Here is a 20,730-nt window from a genome sequence, read left to right on the forward strand (position 1 = left end):
AACATTTCTAGCTATTCCATAGCTGGCGATCTTGTTAAGTAGACCTTTATCAAAAAACTTTCATATGGCAAGAGCTAGTGCTCAAAAAATTGCTATTGCTCGAAAAACAAAGCCACTGTCGAAAGATTCACTAATCCTTTGTTATATAACAGTACATCAGCTGTAGATCGAGCAGAACGAAAACCATATCGCATGTCACTGAGCATTTTTTTTTTTTTTTTGCTGAGGTGGTTAACCACTTCTCTGTTTATCACAGATTCCAGCAACTCATGATGCAAAGAAGACTGATTGGTCTGTAGTGAGTGAGAGGGAGATGACTTATCTTCGGCATCAGTAAATACAGGGCAAGCTGATGAAGTTTTACATGGTGTTGGAGAGCATTTCTCCTTAAGACAACGCTTTGGAAGTATGGTAGCTAGTTCTGGTTGAAGCTTTTTAAGCATTATCGCTGGGATGCCCTTGGGGTCAGTTGCTTTACTGGAATCAAGTTTTTTGATAAGCTTGGCAACATTAAATATGCATATCTAGGGATTTCTACAGTGAAGGAGGGGGAGATGTCAGGTGGGGGGGGGCAAAGGATGGGGATACAAGTGAAGTAAGTTCCTAAATAATAAAGAGAAATTTGCGTGATGTATGAGCCCTTAATGGAAAAAAATATTGTACTCCAAAAATCACATAAATTGATCATATAGTTTTATTTTTATAAATAATTTTAAATGATTAATGGGAATTTGTATGCATTATAACAATCTCGAAGTTTTAATTATCTCCCTTGGTTTTTAGACTGGTTTCAAAATGGTGTCAATTAGCCATAAAATTTGATCTACCATATATTTCGGTATATAAAGCGACCGTCAGATAAGACGAGGTACAAAATTATAGCAAATTTTAATAAATTTATCATATATATCGGTTGTATAAGACGACTGCTAAATCATGAAACCATGTTTATTTAACCTAAGCTAGAGATTGCAACAGCCGGTATCTTCTGAAATATTGGTTTTTAAAGATGATTTTTTTACTTTAAGGGTGGTCTTATACGCCGAAATATACGGTAATAGTTTAAAAATAAAACTACTTGATCAATTTACATGATTTTTAGAATACGATTTTTTCTTTCAGTAACGACTACTAGATTTTCCTTTATTTTTATTATTTTTTTTTTTTTTGTACAAGAGGAATTGTGGATAAGCCCCACTCTTGTTTACTAGGATCTAGGATTCCAAGCGATGCTGGGTAAACCTGCTAGTACCCAACAAATTTTATGCATTTGGCAAATCAATGCTACACTTGATTTCAAAAACATTTTGCTGCTAAGTAATATGCAACCCATTTCTTCCAAATCAAGTTTTGAAATGAAAATTCTTTTTATTTTTCCAAACTCGATTCAGATGAAACTTTTTATGATTTGGCGATCAGAAAATATGGAAGTTTATTTATTTATTTATCAATTATTATTCATTCATATTTTTTTTAATTCAATTATTATTCATGTTTTTTTATTTTTTTTTATTCAATTATTATTCATTCATTTTTTTTTTTATTATTATTCAATTATTATTCATGTTTTTTTATTTTTTTTATTCAATTATTATTCATGTTTTTTTTATTATTCAATTATTATTTTGAATTCTTAATCGTTCATGGTGTTTTATGTTTTGCAGACGCCGACAGGTTTGATTACGGCAAAAGTGTCGCACATCGTGTGGCCTCCTCATCGTTGGCAACAGGTGGAGACGATTCACACAAACCATAGACGGATACGCCCGCGGAAACAATCAGAACGGATGAAAAACTAAGAGAAACAGAAAAAATCTTGAAAACTTTAGAAATTTTGTAACAAATAGAAAAGAAAATGGTGGCTTCAATATATATATATATATATATATATATATATATATATATATATATGGGGGGGGTTAAAAGATAAGAGAAATTCTTTAAGCGGAGATTTATCGGGATTATGCAAAGTTCAGCAAATGGAGCTTATATAGAAGATAAAAATTTTAAACAAAAAACATAAAAATATATATTAATGCATATAGATTTATTAGTTTATTCAATATGGATGTTACATCAATTAGGGGTGTAGGATAAGTTAACTTTTGATACCTAGGTATTTCGAAGCCTAATGCTTCTCATCAGAAGAGGAGAGAAGATACTAGGTAACATATTAGAGATGCGACATCTAGCAATAACTATATTAGGAGCGAATTAATGGGGTTGGAGAAGAAAAGGGTAATACATTGAAACGGTGGATGGAGGGAGATAGGAGAACTACAGTGATTAATGCGATAAAGGAAGAAAATTATTGATATCACATAGTGGATATAGGTGGTATGTAAAGTAGTTACGGAGTTTGGCATAGTAGGTTATGGGGTATGTGTTCAATATATGCGTCCACGTGCGGAGATGTGCCTTTAATATCGAGAAAACAATAAGGGAAAGGAGTAAAGATAGATGGAGTTATAATCTTATGGAGTTCGTGGGTATAAATAGAGATGGAGTCTTCTTGAAATAGAAGACGGATATTAGGTCCGTATATATTAGAAAGAATATTCGAATTACAAAGTAGAATTAACCAAAGTAGAAATTATAAAGTAATAAAGGCATAAAAAAAGCATAAAAATAAAACAAGAATAAAAAATAAAATAAAAATAAAAAGATAAAACTAAAAAAAAAATAAACCAATGGAACAATAAAAAATTAAAAAAATATAATAAAAGGATAAAAAAAATAAAAAGATAAAACTAAATAAAGGATAAACAAATGGAACAATAAAACCTAAATAAATAAATAAAATATATTTTAAAAATATAAAAAATACATAATATATAAAAAATAAAATACAGAGTAAAATAAAATAGAAAATAAAATTAAAAAAAATGTACAATAAAAAAACGTATTTAACTAAGATAAGAATAGAAATGAAATCAGTTGTCATGAAGAGTTGCCAATCTGATCGGCCCTGAACTGGCATCTAAGCTTCAACCTCTTTCCCATCGACGAAATGTTGCATCCCTCTGCCTGTTCTACAAGTATTTTAATGGTGAATGCTCTGACGAACTGCAGACACTTGTGCCCCCACGACGTAGACACCCTCGACAAACCTGACAGGCAGCTAAATCCCACCCCCACACAGTAGAGATCCCTAGATGTAAAAGATCTTTCTACTCCAGTAGTTTCTTCCCCAGAACCACTAGACTTTGGAATTCCATTCCAGGTTCCTGCTTCCCTAACTGTACTGACATACAGAAGTTCAAGTGCAACGTGAACCGACATCTTGCTGCCCAAATCCCAACATAATGCCCCAGTAGCTGCTGTCTCTGATAGTAGCCCCCTACACCAAAGTGCAATGTGCCTTGTTTGGGGTGAAAATGTAAAAATAAAAAGTTCAAATTGAATGCGAAAGCAATCAGAGAAATACCTGTTGTGTATTGGCTATCAATAGAAGCATTAAGCTTCGAAATGCCATGGTATAAAGAGTTTTATCTATCGTACACCCCCAATTGATGTAACATCCATATTAAATAAACGATTATATTTATATGCATTAGTATAGATTTTTATATTGTCGTTCTTCTATTCTTTATCATATATATATATATATATATATATATATATATATATATATTTACAGAACTTTAGATGAGATAAGTCATCGGTACCGTCGGTTTCAAACCTGATAATAGGGGACTGTCTTAGATATCTGAAAACTGACGGTACCGATGACTTATCTATCTTATTTAAACTTTCTGTAAATAAAATAAATAGTGCACTCTTTTTTTCCTTATAATAGAGCACTCTGCCAGAATCCTTTTTTCAAATATATATATATATATATATATATATATATATATATAGTGCCGCCAAAAAGAAAATCAACACTTGTCATTTTTTCAAAAACTTGCAAATTTAAGCTAAATTGAATGTAACTGTTTAAACAAACTATACCTCATTTGATTTGCCTTTTATTCCTCTATAATTTTACCTGTTCATATTTGACTTTTAAGTGAAATATTCTAGTGTTCATGTCGATTTAAAAAATTAACTTTAAATTGAGAAGGCAAAAAGAAACTCCACACAATGGAAAAGGGTTATTTAAATGTAACTTTAAATGTTGCTTGATGTAATGCCATATGTTTTTGATAGGATTGAGGTCTGCAAATTGTGCGGCCAATCCAAACACGGAATATCATGCTCTTCAAGGAACCTCTTGACATTGGTGGCTGTGTGAATGGGAGCATTATCCTGAATGAAGGTGGAATTATCATCCAAATTCCGGCGAAAGTAGGGTAGAAAATGCTCAGTCAACATATTAATGTTCTTTATTGAATTAATTCGACCTTGCAAGCGACCTATAGGTCATGGACCATTGGTACTAATAACGCCCCACACCAAAACTAAGCAGCATTGGAATTGTGCACCTAGGATTAAATTTTTCGTCCTTCCTTCGATGGACATACTGCCTAGCCTACTGAATTTGCTTTTGTCGCTAAAAATCACTTTCAACCGATATGAAGAGTCATGATCTTCATTGCATCTGACGATTTCCAGGGTGCTTTCTGCTCTTTACAAAAATTATTGGCTTGCATTTTGCAACACAGCCTTGCAAATTAAATTCCTTCAATCTGTTCTTAACTGTAGAAAGAGAGCACTTTTTGACAAGATTACACTAGAATACTTCAATTAAAAGTCAAATATGAACAGGTAAAATTATAAAGGAATAAAAGGCGAATCAAATGAGGTATAGTTTAAACAGTTACATTAAATTTGTGGGTTTTGAAAAAATGACAAGTACGAACTTTCTATTTGGCGGCACTGCATATATATATATATTAGGAGAAATATTTCTTCAAAATTATCAGTCATTGAAATTCTGAAGACCATAGAAAGCCAAACATTTCAAAAATTGTTTTTTTTTATGCTTTTTCATTAATAAATTCCATTATCATTTGATTTTGTATTTTTTTCTTGTTTTTTTTTTGTTTATTTTTTGTGATGTTGCAAATAGTAACATATCCAAAAATTATGGAAAACGATGAGGTAGGAAAATAATTATTAATGAAAAACAGTTTTTGATAAAGTTTAAATAAGGAATAAAATTTGTCCGACATTTTGAATTATGTTCATTACGTGACATAAGCAACAGAACTTAGTTACCTCCCCTGCCAACTTATCTTTTTTTTTTTTAGTAAATATAATGTAGTAATTTCGCTTCATTTTACAAATTTCTTTTTTTTTTTCATTAATAATTATTTTTCTACCTTATCGTTTTTCGTAAATTTTGAATATGTTATTATTTGAGACCTGACAATTATGTAGGTACCATTTTTTTTTACTTGAAAGAAAATGGTATCCAAAGGTTTAAATAATCCAGATTAAAAACTTTAAAATGTTTAAACAATGTTCAAAGATAAAAAATAAAGAAATCTTTATACAATTCAAGTTAAATCTTTAGAGTGGGGTTCGGGAAAGCAAAGAATATGGCAACTGTTTAAGAATCCAACTGAGATGTAAAATCCCGTGAATTGATGTGTGGAGAATTAGCCTTGGTAAAATCCTTGTAAATCCTGGCAAAATATTGGTTAAATCCCATGAATTGATGCGGAATTAGATCAAGACAAGAATTCTCAAACAGGAAGGTTGAAAATGGAATTCCAAGAATTGGTAGATTTCACTCCCATGAAGGCGAACATTTATATTGATACATAAATGTATAGACCATCAGACAAAAGGTATATATCAGAGAAATTCCAAAATCGAAGAGTCGATAGAGAATTTCAAAGCCAGCAAGGTCGTGTTCTTATTAGAGAGAATACAGTGTATCGATATATAGTAGAACCCCGGGATACGATGGCCCTTAGATACATTTTTTTTTTTTTTTTTTAAGGTTATGATGTGGAATACAGGGTTTTTCCTGCCCCTGGCTTGGGTATTTGCTCCATCTCCATCTTACAGTATTATTTATAATGTTATTTGATTATATACATGTGTATTATATACTGTACTGTATTTTGTTACTAATTTTTAATGCCGTATCCCGGGGTTCTATTGTATAAGTAAATGGATTATATGGAAAATAGTATTACAGCATCAGAACTGAGAGAATCTTGAATAATATCAGATAAAGAATCAAGAAAAATCTATAACAGTTCAAAAGGAAGAATCCATAATCAAAACGAAAGAGGAGTACATCCAAATACAAAAATCCTGATATCAGCTACAAAATTAACAAAAAGATAATTGAAGTCGAAATTCAAGAAACAAGACTCAAAACAATTGAAATTTGAGAGTGGATCAAATAATTTGAGATTATTTGATGTATTTCCATATTTGCTTTTTCTATTTCCATTCCCACTTTCTTCATTATCTTTTCCATTTTTTATTATTTGCTCTTCTTTAATGATCCCCATTATTTCATAGTGACCTATATTTTTCTTTTTACTATTACAGGGTTGAGCTTTTTCTCTCTTGATAAGTTTTGCTTTGTTAAAGATATACTCTTTGATAATTTCATTATATAACTAGAAAAGGTCAAGATATTGTAGAATTAAATTTACAATATTTTATCCAAAACAAGGAATACAAAATAAAAGTGAGAGGTTCCTTATTCTATGGAGTTTCAAAGAATAGTTCTTCTCCTCAGAGGAAAAAAGTTAGCAAAATCTAAGTAAAGATAAGTATCTATTTTTGCTGGTTAGCTCAATTTTGGAAATCAATCGAGAAAAACATTAAAAGGAAAGTATAAGTTGATGCATAAAATGAAAGGGAATACTCAGCAAAATCCAATATGTATGGTTGTAAATATTAAAAATATCAGAAAGTTACCAATAGGTGGGGCGATTAGTGAGTCCAAAAAGAGTACCGTAAGATATTCTTTAGAATTTCATTAAAAATATCCGGGGTTAGAGAAGCGATGAAAAGTCCATGTATGCACATGTATATATGTATGTCATTCATTTATTTTGCGAAAAAATTTTTAGAGCAAAATAAAACTAGATCTGATATCCAGAACGTTTTTGTTTGAAGAAGGTGGTGCTTACTAATTTTTAATAGCATGAAATTTAATTTAGAACAAGACTTGTTTTTACATTTCTGATGCAGTTCCTCATGTTAAACAATTGATAATCTTCTATATATTAATAATACGATAGCTTGTGTGTTATTTTCTGTCACGCTTACATCTGTTTTCTTCCGAGTGACTGTTGTTTAATTTTTATGACATTCCATTTCTTGTAAAAAAATAATTTTACCAAAAATTCTTGATAAGTTTTGGCTTCAGCTTCAATTCAAGCTGATGCACCCAAATCATATGGATATATATATATTTTTTATTTTTGAAATCACAACTTTATAATATATAATTGATAGAAAATTGACTCTATAATAATATATACGAAATTTGCATGAATTAAAATATCATATTTAAGTGTATTATACGACTTTTGCAGTTTTAACAAAAGAGCTACAATGATATCAGAGTGTCTCCATTTACACTGAACATCCACAAAATGCCAACATCAATATATTACATATGAATGAGTCTGCTGTGGAATTTTCAGAGGTCCCGCTAGTTCCTATAATAATGATAATAATAATAATAATGATGATAATAATGATAATAATAATAATGATGATAATAATGATAATAATAATAAACTAGAAGGACCTGTGGAAATTCCACAGAGGACTCATATATGTAACATATTGATGTTGGCATTCTGTAGATGTTCAGTGTAAATGAAGATGCTGTAATATTATTGTAGCTCTTTTGTTAAAATAGCAAAAGTATTTATCTAAGCTAGCACGAACACCCAGCAAAGCTCGATCGTAAAGTACACTTAAATATGATATTTTAATTCTTGATTTTGTATATATTATTATAAAATTAATGTTCTATCGGTATTTATATATTATAAAGTTGCAATTTCAAAAATTAAAAAAATATATATCCATATGACTTGGGTGGATTAGCTTGACTCGAAATCAAGATAAAAGCTTATAAAAATTATATATATAACTTTAGTTCCTTCGGCCATAATCGAAACCGAAATCAAAACCTATAAAGAACTCTTGGTAAATCATCTATCTTTTTATAAATAATTTTAAGTGCCATTAGCTATAGTCGAAACTGAAACCAAAACTTATGAAGAATTCTTGATAACATTATTTATTAAAATAAAAGAAGAATATAGCAATTAAACAACCCGAATGTAAGCGTGACACACAAAAGAACACACATGCTGTCGTATTAATATATAGATTAGAGTGAAAGGGAATACTCAGCAAAGTTCAATATGTATGGTTGTAAATATTCAACAGTTCGCAATACGTGAGGACGATTAGCGAGTCCAAAAAGAGTTCCGTAAGATATTCTTTAGAATTTCTTTAAAAATATCCGAGGTTAGAGCAGAAAATTGAAAAAAAAAAGTCCAACTGAAAATAGTGAAACATAATAAGAGCATAAGAAAACTGAATGACAGGGATGTCTTCCACGTTTAGTGTTTATAGTTTATATGGATTGGTTTCAATATCACATATTAGAGGAAGTCGTAAGGCTCAGAAAACTGTCATGAGAATACTCATCATTGCGTAATCTGGTCTAGCTAAAGATAGTGGAACATAAAGGGGTTTATACACTTCCTACTGATTAAACGATTACTAAAGTATCCCCACAGTCATTCTACCGATCAATTTGAAATGTGGAGAGTTCCAAAAACAGCACAAAACCTTTTAATAACAAGAGCTGACATTGAACTGTAATAAAACAAAAACTGTTGGACATTTTTTAGTGGAACTTGGTGGATAAGAAAGGCATAGACTAAAAATTATTTGTACTAGTGATGGGACAATTAAAATATTTTTCTTGATTCCAATACAATTACTGATGCTGAATTTTTTAGATGAGGATTGATTATTTGGATTGTTTGGACTATTGTTCTCATCTTGAGTGTTATTTTCTCAATATTTCTTTCAGAGGTATATTGTCAAACTTGTGAATTGTGAAACTCTGGAATCTGCACGGAATTTCGAACACAACCCTTTATTTAATCTATGGGTGTGGGGAGTAGTATGTTCTCTTTCCATCAGCTGTGACATTATTAGCAGGTTAGAAAAAAAGAGAAAAAAGGTTGATATATCATTTGTCAAAATTCAGACAAAGGAAAAGAAAAGTAAAAGGAAACAATTGGAACTGTTAAGTGCTTACAGAAATCACAAAATAGAAAGGATTGATAAGAGATATACTAGAATAACTCAAAGAAAACTTTCAGTTATTCTCTGGCCAATAAAACTTAAGTGGCTTTTTTTGTTTTGTTTCTTTTTTTGTTTTTCATAAACTAGATTATAGACTGACGGTGTCAGAGTGCCATTAGCTGAATTTTTAAAATAATGTCAAGTCCTGTCAAACAGGGTGGCTCTTGATATCTCAGAAGATTTAAGTGGCTGTTTTTTTTTTTTGTTTCATATTATTATTATTATTATTATTACCATGAACTAAATTATGAACTGACCAGGTCAGAGACAGGACATAGAATTCCCAAAATAATGTTAAGCAGATATGTGACTTATCAAGAAGGGACCCCACACACATGCCCTACGGTGTTGGTTAATTAAAAAAAAAAAAAAAAAAAATTTTAATGAAGAATTATAATTATAAGGGGAGGGGGAAGTGAAACCTCCCCTTCATAGTAGCAGGGAGAGGTAGAAAATAGATGAGGAAGAAAGAAGGAGTGCTGTTAATCCATTGATTATCACAGTGTCAGAAAAATCATCACATATTGAGAACCAATAAGTTAAAACAATGATGTATTATCAATAAGTGAGAGTTAAATCTTATTTGTAAGAGGGGAGGAGCTATGACTCCATCGAAATCAAAATATAGTAGTTTCGTAGCAAGTGAAGACGAACGTGGGTTGACAATCACCTAAGTTCAATATGCTCCTCCAGTGTTAAATAAAATAATTATATTTTTATAAAAATGCCTTTATCCGCTGTTTTGTGCAAGTATCAAATTTCAGCAAGTGTGTTACATATATGAATCGGCTGTGATCGTCAAGTTCTCTTGGTCGTATAAACGAAAAGTTATTTTGTGGAAAAATGAATATGAGACACTTTTTATGTTTTCAATAGAGATTTGTTTATTTACAATTTACAGTTCAACATAAAAGTGATAACTAACATCGTAGCGCGGTGGAGGTTAGCGGAGAAGGTGGGTCGCAGAACTGTGTCGACCTGTATTTTCACTTTGTGTGTGTCTTTTTTTTTTTTTTTATTCCAACCGCGATTGGTGAGGTCAGGAATTGAAGCCTTTTCGATTACATAGTCTACTCTCCTCCCTTCGCTTCTAAGGGACTCTCCTCTTGATCTCTCCTGGTTCTCTCTCTGTCTTTGACTGACCCTCTAACTTCGAACCCTCGGTTCCTATATTGAAAAATCTCTTTAGTTTATGACGTCAAAAGTGTACTGTCGATCAACGTGACTATATCACGTTTTCTACACATGTCCGTCCAACAGAATCCTCAATTCTAATTGTTTAATATCTAACCTATTTTTAAACAATATATTTTAACTCGCATTGTGCATTCTTTTAACTGACATATTTAATATCCAGATTTCTAAAAGAATGGACAATCGACTCTTTTTCCAACATAAACAATATTTAACTATTTCTAATAGAATTAACAATATTTAACTATTTCTAATAGAATTAACAATATTTAACTATTTCTAATAGAATTAACAATATTTAACTATTTCTAATAGAATTAACAATATTTAACTATTTCTAATAGAATTAACAATAGACTTAATTTCGAACATTCCATTTTCCATTATTTTTAACGCTTGCCTACAGGGTTCGATTCTAGCCTTTTCCTAATATCATTTTCATTTATCTAGTATGTATTCTTACTTACATGAGAAGGGACAGCCCTTTCATGTAACAAGTGTCTCTACCATTTACTCCCAACCATGGAAACGCTGCCCATAACAACGTCAAGAAGACTCAAGAAGAGACCCATACCAACCGGTTATAATCGACGCCATATCGACCCTTTGATGTAAAGGATATGTCTATTGTTTGATATCGTTTTATTGAGTTCATTACCCTGAGGAGCTGGTTGCTGTTCTCACAACGTTTCTCAACCAAGTAACTATCCCCAGGTAAACGATCGCGTCTGACCCTCCAGACTTAGGGTTGGTGGCTGAACTGCCCAGATTTTATTAAGAAGTGCTGTCCAGACATGAATATTAATGGTTTAAGTTGATGACCAGTGTATATAATCTTTCTACAAAAAATTGTGTTATCTAAATAGACCAGTTGTTGAAGTGTTATTTTTTCTTCTTTTGGCTCGAAATGATCATTGCTCCTCAGCGATACAAACTTTAGTGGCCAGTGCTGGACGATTTGCCCTCCTGATCTTTGACAATGTGGGAGGAAGTGGTAATTTGCTAGACAGGACTTTTACACATCCAAGGCCTTCGCTAAAGTGCCGCCAAGCACCAAGAGACCAACAACCAGGACTCAGAATGATCAAATTCAATGACGTCACTCGTTGAGTGTTATTGAATAGTGTAGGGGTACACAGCCATAAATTGATAGCAGGTCTAAATAATTTGCAATTGTATTTTAAGTGTCGCCCTCACTAAAGATTGAACCTTGAACCTCAAGAAGAGTAACTTACAACTGAATTTTATCAATTATAATTACTATAATATATCCATCTATAAAAGTGAACGTATCTGTGTGTGTGTGTGTGTACATTTCCCTACGCAATAACTCTGTCAATTTTAAGTTTACAGACTCAAAATTTGATATACTGGGTACTGAGATTTGGGAAAATCTTTGATCGGTTTTTGGCCAAACATTTGGCTGTTAAGAGGTCAAAGTTCAACGATTTGACCTTTGAGAACTCTACCAAACTCCTCCGCCAATTTTGGGTCTAAACACTTGAAATTTTAGATATAGGTTCCTTAGACATGGATCTAACTTAATAACTTGATTTGAGCCCAAAACAATAAATATTATAATGGGGGTCAAAGTTAAAAAAATTTGACCTCTGCGGTCTCTACCAAATTACTCAGACAATTTCCTGTCTAAACATTTTAAATTTGACATAAAGGGTATTCAGAGATAGGGCAAGCTTTTTAATCGGTTCGGGTTGAAAATTTGAGCTACTAATATATAAATGTATGTATGTTTGCATGTCTGCCTATTCGACAGGGGCAACGGATTTTCACAAGATCAGTATCGTTTTGAAGCTCCACCCTTCAGATGACAAATATTGAAAAATTGACTAAAAACATTAATTTCTTCACCCTCAACTGGGCATTTTTCAACAGGGTGAGGTCGTTTTTTTTCGGCGATATTTTCGAAAGTCATCTCCTCTTTTCAATTGTCTAGCCTTAATTTAAACCTATGTCACTTCCAGTTTGCCGGTGGTTGTAACAGCAAAGACGTCGTGTTTTTTCCCCGTTCTTTTCCTCCTTTACAGTACGGGTTCGAGCCTGCCTTCCTACTACCACTTTTTTTTTGTTTTGCTCAACACACACCTCCAAACACTCGGGCAATGCCGGGCTGAAATGTTAGTATATATATAATAGTAGCGTTCATGTGTGTCTGTGCGTACAACTTTTATACAGCCCACACGACTGAACCAATCATGGCCAAACCTGGCATGATGATCATTCTCCGCCTAAAGATATATCACACAATTTTCCAAGGTAAAGGTCAAAGATCAAGGTCACAATATATGTACACACACACTCTTCTACAGCCTACACTACTGGACCGATCATGACCAAACCTGACATGATGGTCTTCGCCCTAGGGATGGTGCACACCATGTTTCAAGGTCAAGTTAAAAGGTTGAGATTTGGTGCGGCTCTTACAACATCCATTTACTGTAAGGACGCATGCAAAACGGGTACCGAAGCATACAACAAAGCGCAGGTATCTTTGCTAGTTACTAATAATATGTCATAATGATATAATATAGTGATCAGTAGTAAAAACAAGAAAAGATTCCTAAAATTTATACTAAAATTGTTTGCAAGGACTCATTGTATAATGGATGGAGTATTTGGTAAAATTCAGTTCTAAGTTACACTCTTCTAAGTCATGGCTGAGCGAATGTCATACTACCCCCTAAATACTAAATAAAGGGTTCCATTTGAAATTTCATGCAGATTCCCGAATTTAACAAGATACAGCTGAAGAAGGTCGGAGGTTACATCAAGCAAAACGTTGTCAAAATAAAACTCAAGATGGGAATGTAGTCCAAAAAATCTAAATAATACGAGAAAAAAATCTTCTAAAATTTCTAAATATTTTTTGTTTTTGTTTTATTTTTTTTTATTTTTTTTTTTTTTCAGATTACTGTAAAAACCAAAGCAATGTAAAAATACATTTATGGGTGGAAGGGACCTATAGATTTTTGTCTTCATGGTAGCTTAAAAATCAATCAATATTTATTGTTAGGACCAGTAATGGAAAATTAAGTTTCAAAAGAGCAAAAAAATTAAACAGAATCGTTTTTGTCATGGAAAAATAAGCATAATTTTTTTGCAATTCCAATACTGATTCTCCGAGATTTCTAACTTTTCTAATTCTTAATTCTGATTAATCGTCCAAACACTAAATTTTACTAAATTAGATTGCAAAAAGTGTTGTGAATTTTAAATTTTATTAACGACTAGCGGGGGTACCCGACGTTGCCCGGGTGTTTGGAGGTGTGTCTGGTGTTAAATAAAAAAGAAACCGGGGGGGGGGGAATCGAACCCGAAGCCCTGAGGCGAAGTTTGAAAATAAAATCGGTCAGCCAGAATGAGTTAGTGAAAGATGTTTGAATTTATTTAAGTAAGAACCAAATTGACAGGTTCGCGCCCAGAAGTCGTCGAGCGTGACGACAACAATGACGATGACGACGTAGGTTTGTTTGTTATAAGCAAAGTAAAAAAAGAAAACGTTTTAATTAAGCAGGAGAGGGGGGTAATCAAAACATCGAAAAAAAAAAAAAAACTAACGTAAGGCAAACGAACGATGAAAACAGAAAAACGAACACGTGAAAAATGGATTAAATAAGCCTGTTTCGATATTAAAATTTAAAAAATCGGTGGGTACCCGGGTGTTTTTGGGTGTGTGGTCGGGGTTGGATAAGCGAAGTAAAAAAAAAAACAGAAAAATGAACGTTACGTGAAAAATGGCTTAAATAACACTGGTTTAATATTTAAATTTAAAAAATCAAAAAAGAAAAAACATCTCAAACCACGATCCGAACACAAAACGTTTAGATAACGAACCAATGTGCTAATCGACTGACCTAATACGACGTACATGAAATTTGTTCAGTTTTTCAACTATTTAAAGTAAATCAGGTCATGACGTCATCTGGCGCATGCGTAGAACCACTCGTCGTCACCAGAAGACCGTTTTTGTTTACCCCCCCCCTGTCGAAAATTGTTGATTTCGAGGTGAAAAAAATTAACGTTTTTGGCCAATTTTTCGATATTTTTCGAGAGAAAGATGGGGCTTCGATATGATACCGAGTTTGTGAATTTTCGTCGTGTCTGTCGAAAGTTTTTAGCAGACACACAAACATACATACATACATACATTTTCGCTTATATTATTGTCGCTTTTATTATAGGAAAAAGACTAATCCACATGCGGCGAGCGACAAATGTTGAATATTTATCTTCCCGAAGTTGAACAAATTAAACGATTTATATGTGATATAAAAAGTTTTAAAAAGTTGTGAACCGACTGACCGCTTTCAATCCTAATGTCGGGTCCCGACTGACCGCTTCTCTGAAAAAAGCCTTTTGTAGACATACAGAAAAAGCGAACACACATACATACATTTTCGCTTTTATATTAATAGATTCCTTGGATCGCATTTTGGAGAGAAAATTATAACAGACAAACCGGAATATTAATTTCTTGTTTTCTATTTACTCAATTTACTGCTACAATTCTTTAAAAAAAAAAAAACCTTTGTAAAATATTTTTTTAAAAAACAACTTTGTAAAACATTAAAAAAAACAACTTTGTAAAACATTTAAAAAAAAAAACTTTGTAAAACATTCTTTTTAAAAAAAAATTTGTCAAACATTCTTTTAAAAAAAAACTCAGCAAAACAACCTTTCTTTAAAAATCTTTGTAAAACATACTTCTTTAAAAAACTTTGTAAAACATACTTCTTTAAAAAACCTTTGTAAAACATTCTTTCCTTAAAAAACCTTTGTAAAACATTCTTTCCTTAAAAACCCTTTGTAAAACATTCTTTCCTTAAAAACCCTTTGTAAAACATTCTTTCCTTAAAAAACCTTTGTAAAACATTCTTTCCTTAAAAAACCTTTGCAAAACATTCTTTCCTTAAAAAACCTTTGTAAAACATTCTTTCCTTAAAAAAAACCTTTGTAAAACATTCTTTCTTTAAAAAACTTTGTAAAACATTCTTTCCTTAAAAAAACCTTTGTAAAACATTCTTTCCTTAAAAAAACCTTTGTAAAACATTCTTTCTTTAAAAAACCTTTGCAAAACATTCTTCCCTTAAAAACCCTTTGTAAAACATTCTTTCCTTAAAAAACCTTTGTAAAACATTCTTCCCTTAAAAAACCTTTGTAAAACATTCTTTCCTTTAAAAACCTTTGTAAAACATTCTTTCCTTAAAAAAACCTTTGTAAAACATTCTTTCTTTAAAAAACTTTGTAAAACATTCTTCAAAAACCTTTGTAAAACAACCTTTCTTTAAAATACTTTGTAAAAAATTCTTTGGTAAAACTTGATAAGCAGACACGGTTCTCTCCATTTTTTTTTTTTTTAGGTTATCAACAATGAAACTTTGACCCACAACAAATATGGACTTTACTTTATTGAAATGAGAATCGATATTTAATGATTCTTGATAAAATTTATCTACCATGAAAAAGTGTCTTTAGTATGTTTTTGCTCTGGCACAATCAGTTATTAAATAGCATTTTCAGTCTGTCATACTAAGGCTTAACATACCATTTTATTTGGTCTGTCATACTAAAGTTTGAAATAGCATTTTCATTCGATCTATCATGCTCAAGTTTGAAATTTTTTTGTGTTAGCATTTTCTTTGGTCTGTCTTGAAATAGCATTCCTATCGCTGAATGCATCTTGAAAATGGATCTATTTTTGTTCAGATTCAGAACAGTTGGATTCTATTTATCTACTAGCAGGCTGCCCGGCATTGCCCGGTCGTAAAATACGCATAAATATTATATTTTAATTAATGCAGATTTCTTATTTATTATAAACAGAAATACCGTAAAGATAAAAACCCAACGTAAAAAAACACCATCTCTTCTGAATAACTTGTATGTAAAATCTTTGAACAATATTTCTAAAATACAATAAAAAAAAACACCATCTCTTCTGAATAACTTGTATGTAAAATCTTTGAACAATATTTCTAAGATAAAACTGAAAAGCAATGAATTCAGTAGAGAATCCTGATGTATTTCTACTTTAACATAAATGTGTTAATTGGAATATGACTTTGAACATTTTTGTACATTGTTTGAACAACCTTCATCAACCAATCGTTTGCCTTGAATTTATGCAAAACTCATCAAACAAGCTCTGATGTATTTCTACATTAACATTAAAATTGTCATTAAATGTGCTGTTGATTCTAAATTGACTTTGAACATTTTTATAAATTGCTTGAACAACCGTCACTAACCATTCTTTTGTCTCTAGTTTTCACAAATCTTACCAAGCAATATTTCTTGGCATGCTGTCAAAAGCCTTGTCCAGAGTTAGAATCCAAAATTATTATTCCAGATCTAGATTTAATTAGTATTTTTAATAAATATATATGTTTCATCTTCACCAAGGATCATCAGTGTGGCTATAAGTGATTCCAACATTTTCCATGATTCCGTACTAAATTCCCGATTCTCATACAATTGCCAATTCAGATTCTTTAAAAATCTCTAAATATTTAACTATAAAATGGTTATTTTGATCATCGTAAAAACACATCTTAAATGCATTTATTTTCTCTCAAACGTAAAAACAAACCCGTGTGATAGGTGATCTATAGATTTTAGTTTTACTGGAAATTTAAATCAATAAATATTTATTATTTTTTATTACTACCAGCAGTGGAAGATTTTTTTAAAAACAAGATCAAATAAAAAGATAATCAAAAGAATCGTTTTTGGCATCAGAAATTAGGCACAAATTTTTCCGATTATTATACTGATTGCAGTACCCCCAAAAGTTCTGACTTTTCCAATTCCAATAAATCGTCCCAACACTAATATATATAAAAGTTTACCATTAATCGATGATTCAAACCTCAGACCCCGCCCCATCATCATTGATTGTCAAGATACAAATACTTCAATTAATGAGATCACCATGACAACCATAGGAAATGAATGAAAACTAATATTTAGTGCTTTAAGAACAGCAGTTTCTTAAGAGTGTTCTATTTCCAAGGGAAATAACTTTGCATTACAGCTGAGATTTAATTTTTTCAGATTTATCTCCAGAGTGCTCGCCCCTTAAAAGAATTAAAATAATTTATTTATTTTTCATCTAAATATAATATTCAGCTTGTTCCTTCAGTTAGTCTGTACGTTACGTTTTGAAAAAGACCAAATAAAGCCAAATTGCTTTAAAAAAAGGCCAAATTCGTGAAATTTGGAATTTAAAAAGGCCAATCTGACAACCCTAGACAAAAATATGAGAGTGACCTCCCTTTGATGTAGCCGTGTTTTTTTAATATTATAATAATATATGATCATTATTGTAATTGTATAAGAAAGGAACATGTAATTTTGATGTGCAGCAGTTCTTTCACTGAAGAAAGTCAGTGAAACATTATCTAAAAAAAAAGGGAACATTCGAAAGAAACAGGGCAAAAAAAGAACATTGTCAAGATGTGCGGAGTTGAAGGAATAAATCAAAGATTGCCTCCTACAATTTGATTTTATTATTTGTATTGAACTATGTAGCACAATATTACTTTCTGAGTAGTACTTATTAATTTATTTCTTTTGGATCAATTTAATATTTAAAATACAAGGCATCCCAAAGGAACTGACGGATTTGAAATTTGAATTCAACTGAAAGTACCTTGGTCGTGTAATGACTCATTATGATTTTGGTCAAGTTACTCTAGATGCTCTAAAAAAAAAAAAAAAATATTGAAAATTAAGGAAGTTATGAATTTTTTTTTTATCCGTCATCAACTTTTAGGACATCCTGTATAATGGACACTATTCTCATAGAAATGTGAATAAGCTTATATTTGCTGCATGTTATTTGCTTTTTTCCTGTAAAAAAAAAATTTTTTTTGCATTATCCAGAAAAATATCAGCTTCATCAAAACATTTTGATTAAATATTCATCAAGAATCAAAACAATGAAAAGAATATGCTGTTATCAAAGCCCTAGTTATGAGTCAGCACGGAAGTAGTAAGGCACAAAAACTGTATACCTACAACTGTCAGTCACATATTTTGAACCAAATATGGACTTACAAGACAAATACATTGAAGACATTGCCAAGGCCGCTGCATAGAAGGTGGGCTCCTTTTACCGTGCTAGAAAATTACTCCCACCAGATAGCATCTTGTATCTCTATAAGCTATGTCCATGCATGGAGTATTGTTGCCACGGCACCTACCACTAGTCTTTCTCTCTTACACAGTGAAAAAACCTCCATCCCATCACCACAGTAGTGCATCGCTGTGTCTATTTTACAAATACCTTAAATAGAATATGCTCCAACGAACTCACAGCAACTGTGCCCCCCTCCGACGTAAATACCTCCGATTAATCTGACAAGCAGCAAAATCCCACCCCTTCAATGCAGAGGTTCCCAAACAGTTGCTTCCCTTGAACTTTTAGACTAGAATTCCTCCCTTCTCTTACTGCATTCACATGTTCAAATTTAAATCTAGTGCAAACATACCTTTTGCATCTCAACTCCCTAATTGCAGCCCCGAATAGTGGCCCCATACGTTTAAGTGACAACATGCCTCGTTTGAGATGAGCAAGAGAAAATAAATAAAAAACAATCTATATGACGTGTTATGATTAGGGCTATGACATGAGTATTATCGTTGTTTTGACTCTCGAGTATATATCCGACTCAGTTGGACAGAGTTAATCAACCGAGAACAACATTCATATGATATTAACGGATATATACTCAAGAATCAAAGCAATGAAAAGAATATGCTGCTATCAAAGCCCTAGTTATGAGTCAGCACGGAAGTAGTAAGACACAAAAACTGTCATGCTCATGTCAGTGTACAATTTGGTTTAACCGGAGATAGCAAGACACAATAATATGAGCATCAATGGTAATTTACTTTATAAAGTGTTCTTTATTATTTTTTTTAATTTCATGACACCCACAAAAAAAAATAAATAAATAAAAAAAATATGGACATTCAGTTTTAATAGAACTTTAAAAAAAATTTAAGCAGAAATTAAAACATCTGTTATTTCATTATTAACAAAAATACGCCATCTTTTTTTTTTTTTTTTTTTGGAGATGAGTCATAATTAGACAAAAGTTCAATTTAATATACGTGTAACGAAGTGGTGCGCTCGTTTGGTAATATAACACATATGGCCTGTGTGAGAAAATCAGCAGCAGCCGTAGGATAGCTGGCTGGCGAAAATATTAGCAGCCGCAACCGTTAAAACACATATGCAAATTGGCAAGTATGTGCGCATTGACGTCACGAGAAGAAAGAGGAGAGACAAAGAAAAAAAAAAGGACAGTGCTCTATCTAGTGTAACTGGGGGTAGCGAAACATAAAACCCACCGGTAAATATCTGGGGACTTATACACTTCTTACTGATGAGACTATCATCAAAGTGTCCCCACGGTCATTCCAATGACATCAAAAACGATTTCAAGTGTGGAGAGTTGCTCAAATCTTTCCCTGAATATGAATAGGAAAATACTTCTTAGAATTCATCATCCCCTGTTCTAACCCCTTCCCCCTTACTCACTCAATTGAGAGCAGATAAATCTGACTAATCAATTCAACTGAATTCACAAGTGTTCAATACCTCCTCCCAACTCACGTTTTTAAAACAAATTTATCAGCTTTCATGAATTTTTACTCTGATAAAGCAACTGCATCAAGTTAGGGTTAGGGTTAGTTGGGATTGCAACGTTTTCCTCTCTTTTTTCACTTTTCTTGTTCCGGTTTCATTTTAATCATTCAACTTCAATTGCGATTAAGAAAAAAAACACCAGAAAGAAAGTGATGCAAATTTTTACCCTTTTCAAACGTAAGCCAGACATTTTTTAAATTTTATTTCATTTCTTGTTTAGTTTTTACGTTTGTTTTTTCAAATGTAAGCAACATTAATTTTTTTTAAAATTTATTATTTAATTATTTTTGCTTCAAAAACCCTCCACAATATAATAAAGGGCAATGTGTATTTATTTAGTGCATATAAATAGACATTAATGTGTATCGTAAGCCACACATTTTTTTTATTATTATTTTTTTCTCACGTTCACCTCTGACAAGGCATATCGCCACTTGGACGTAAGCGGCAACTATTTGGGGTCATGCCTACAAAAGATTAACAAGATATTTGTTTACATTACATTTAAACTTCTGTACATCAGTACAGTCAGGGAAGCAGGTAGCAGGAAGGGAATTCCAAAGTCTAGCTATTTACGGGAATAAATTGATAGAGTAGAAAACTTT

The 20,730-nt window shown here is 31.9% G+C and overlaps 1 protein-coding gene and 1 long non-coding RNA gene across 2 annotated transcripts in view; both read left to right on the plus strand.

The window, feature by feature from the left end:
- The window catches only part of LOC145294258 (mitochondrial inner membrane protease subunit 2-like), a 281,152-nt gene extending 276,193 nt beyond the window's left edge, over positions 1-4,959 (plus strand). Inside the window, exon 5 of the mRNA XM_080141358.1 lies at positions 1,665-4,959. Coding sequence (XP_079997484.1) covers positions 1,665-1,799 — 135 coding nt within the window. The 3' untranslated portion in view covers positions 1,800-4,959. The remainder of the gene's footprint in view (positions 1-1,664) is intronic.
- Positions 4,960-20,201: 15,242 nt separating this feature from the next.
- LOC145294223 (uncharacterized) overlaps positions 20,202-20,730 on the plus strand; it is a 36,124-nt gene continuing 35,595 nt past the window's right edge. Inside the window, exon 1 of the long non-coding RNA XR_013869845.1 lies at positions 20,202-20,302. This is a non-coding gene — a long non-coding RNA (uncharacterized LOC145294223). The remainder of the gene's footprint in view (positions 20,303-20,730) is intronic.

Source organism: Euprymna scolopes, chromosome 15 (genome assembly GCF_053919585.1).
Source record: "Euprymna scolopes isolate OS-2025 chromosome 15, ASM5391958v1, whole genome shotgun sequence".
Taxonomy (NCBI): Eukaryota; Metazoa; Mollusca; class Cephalopoda; order Sepiida; family Sepiolidae; genus Euprymna; species Euprymna scolopes.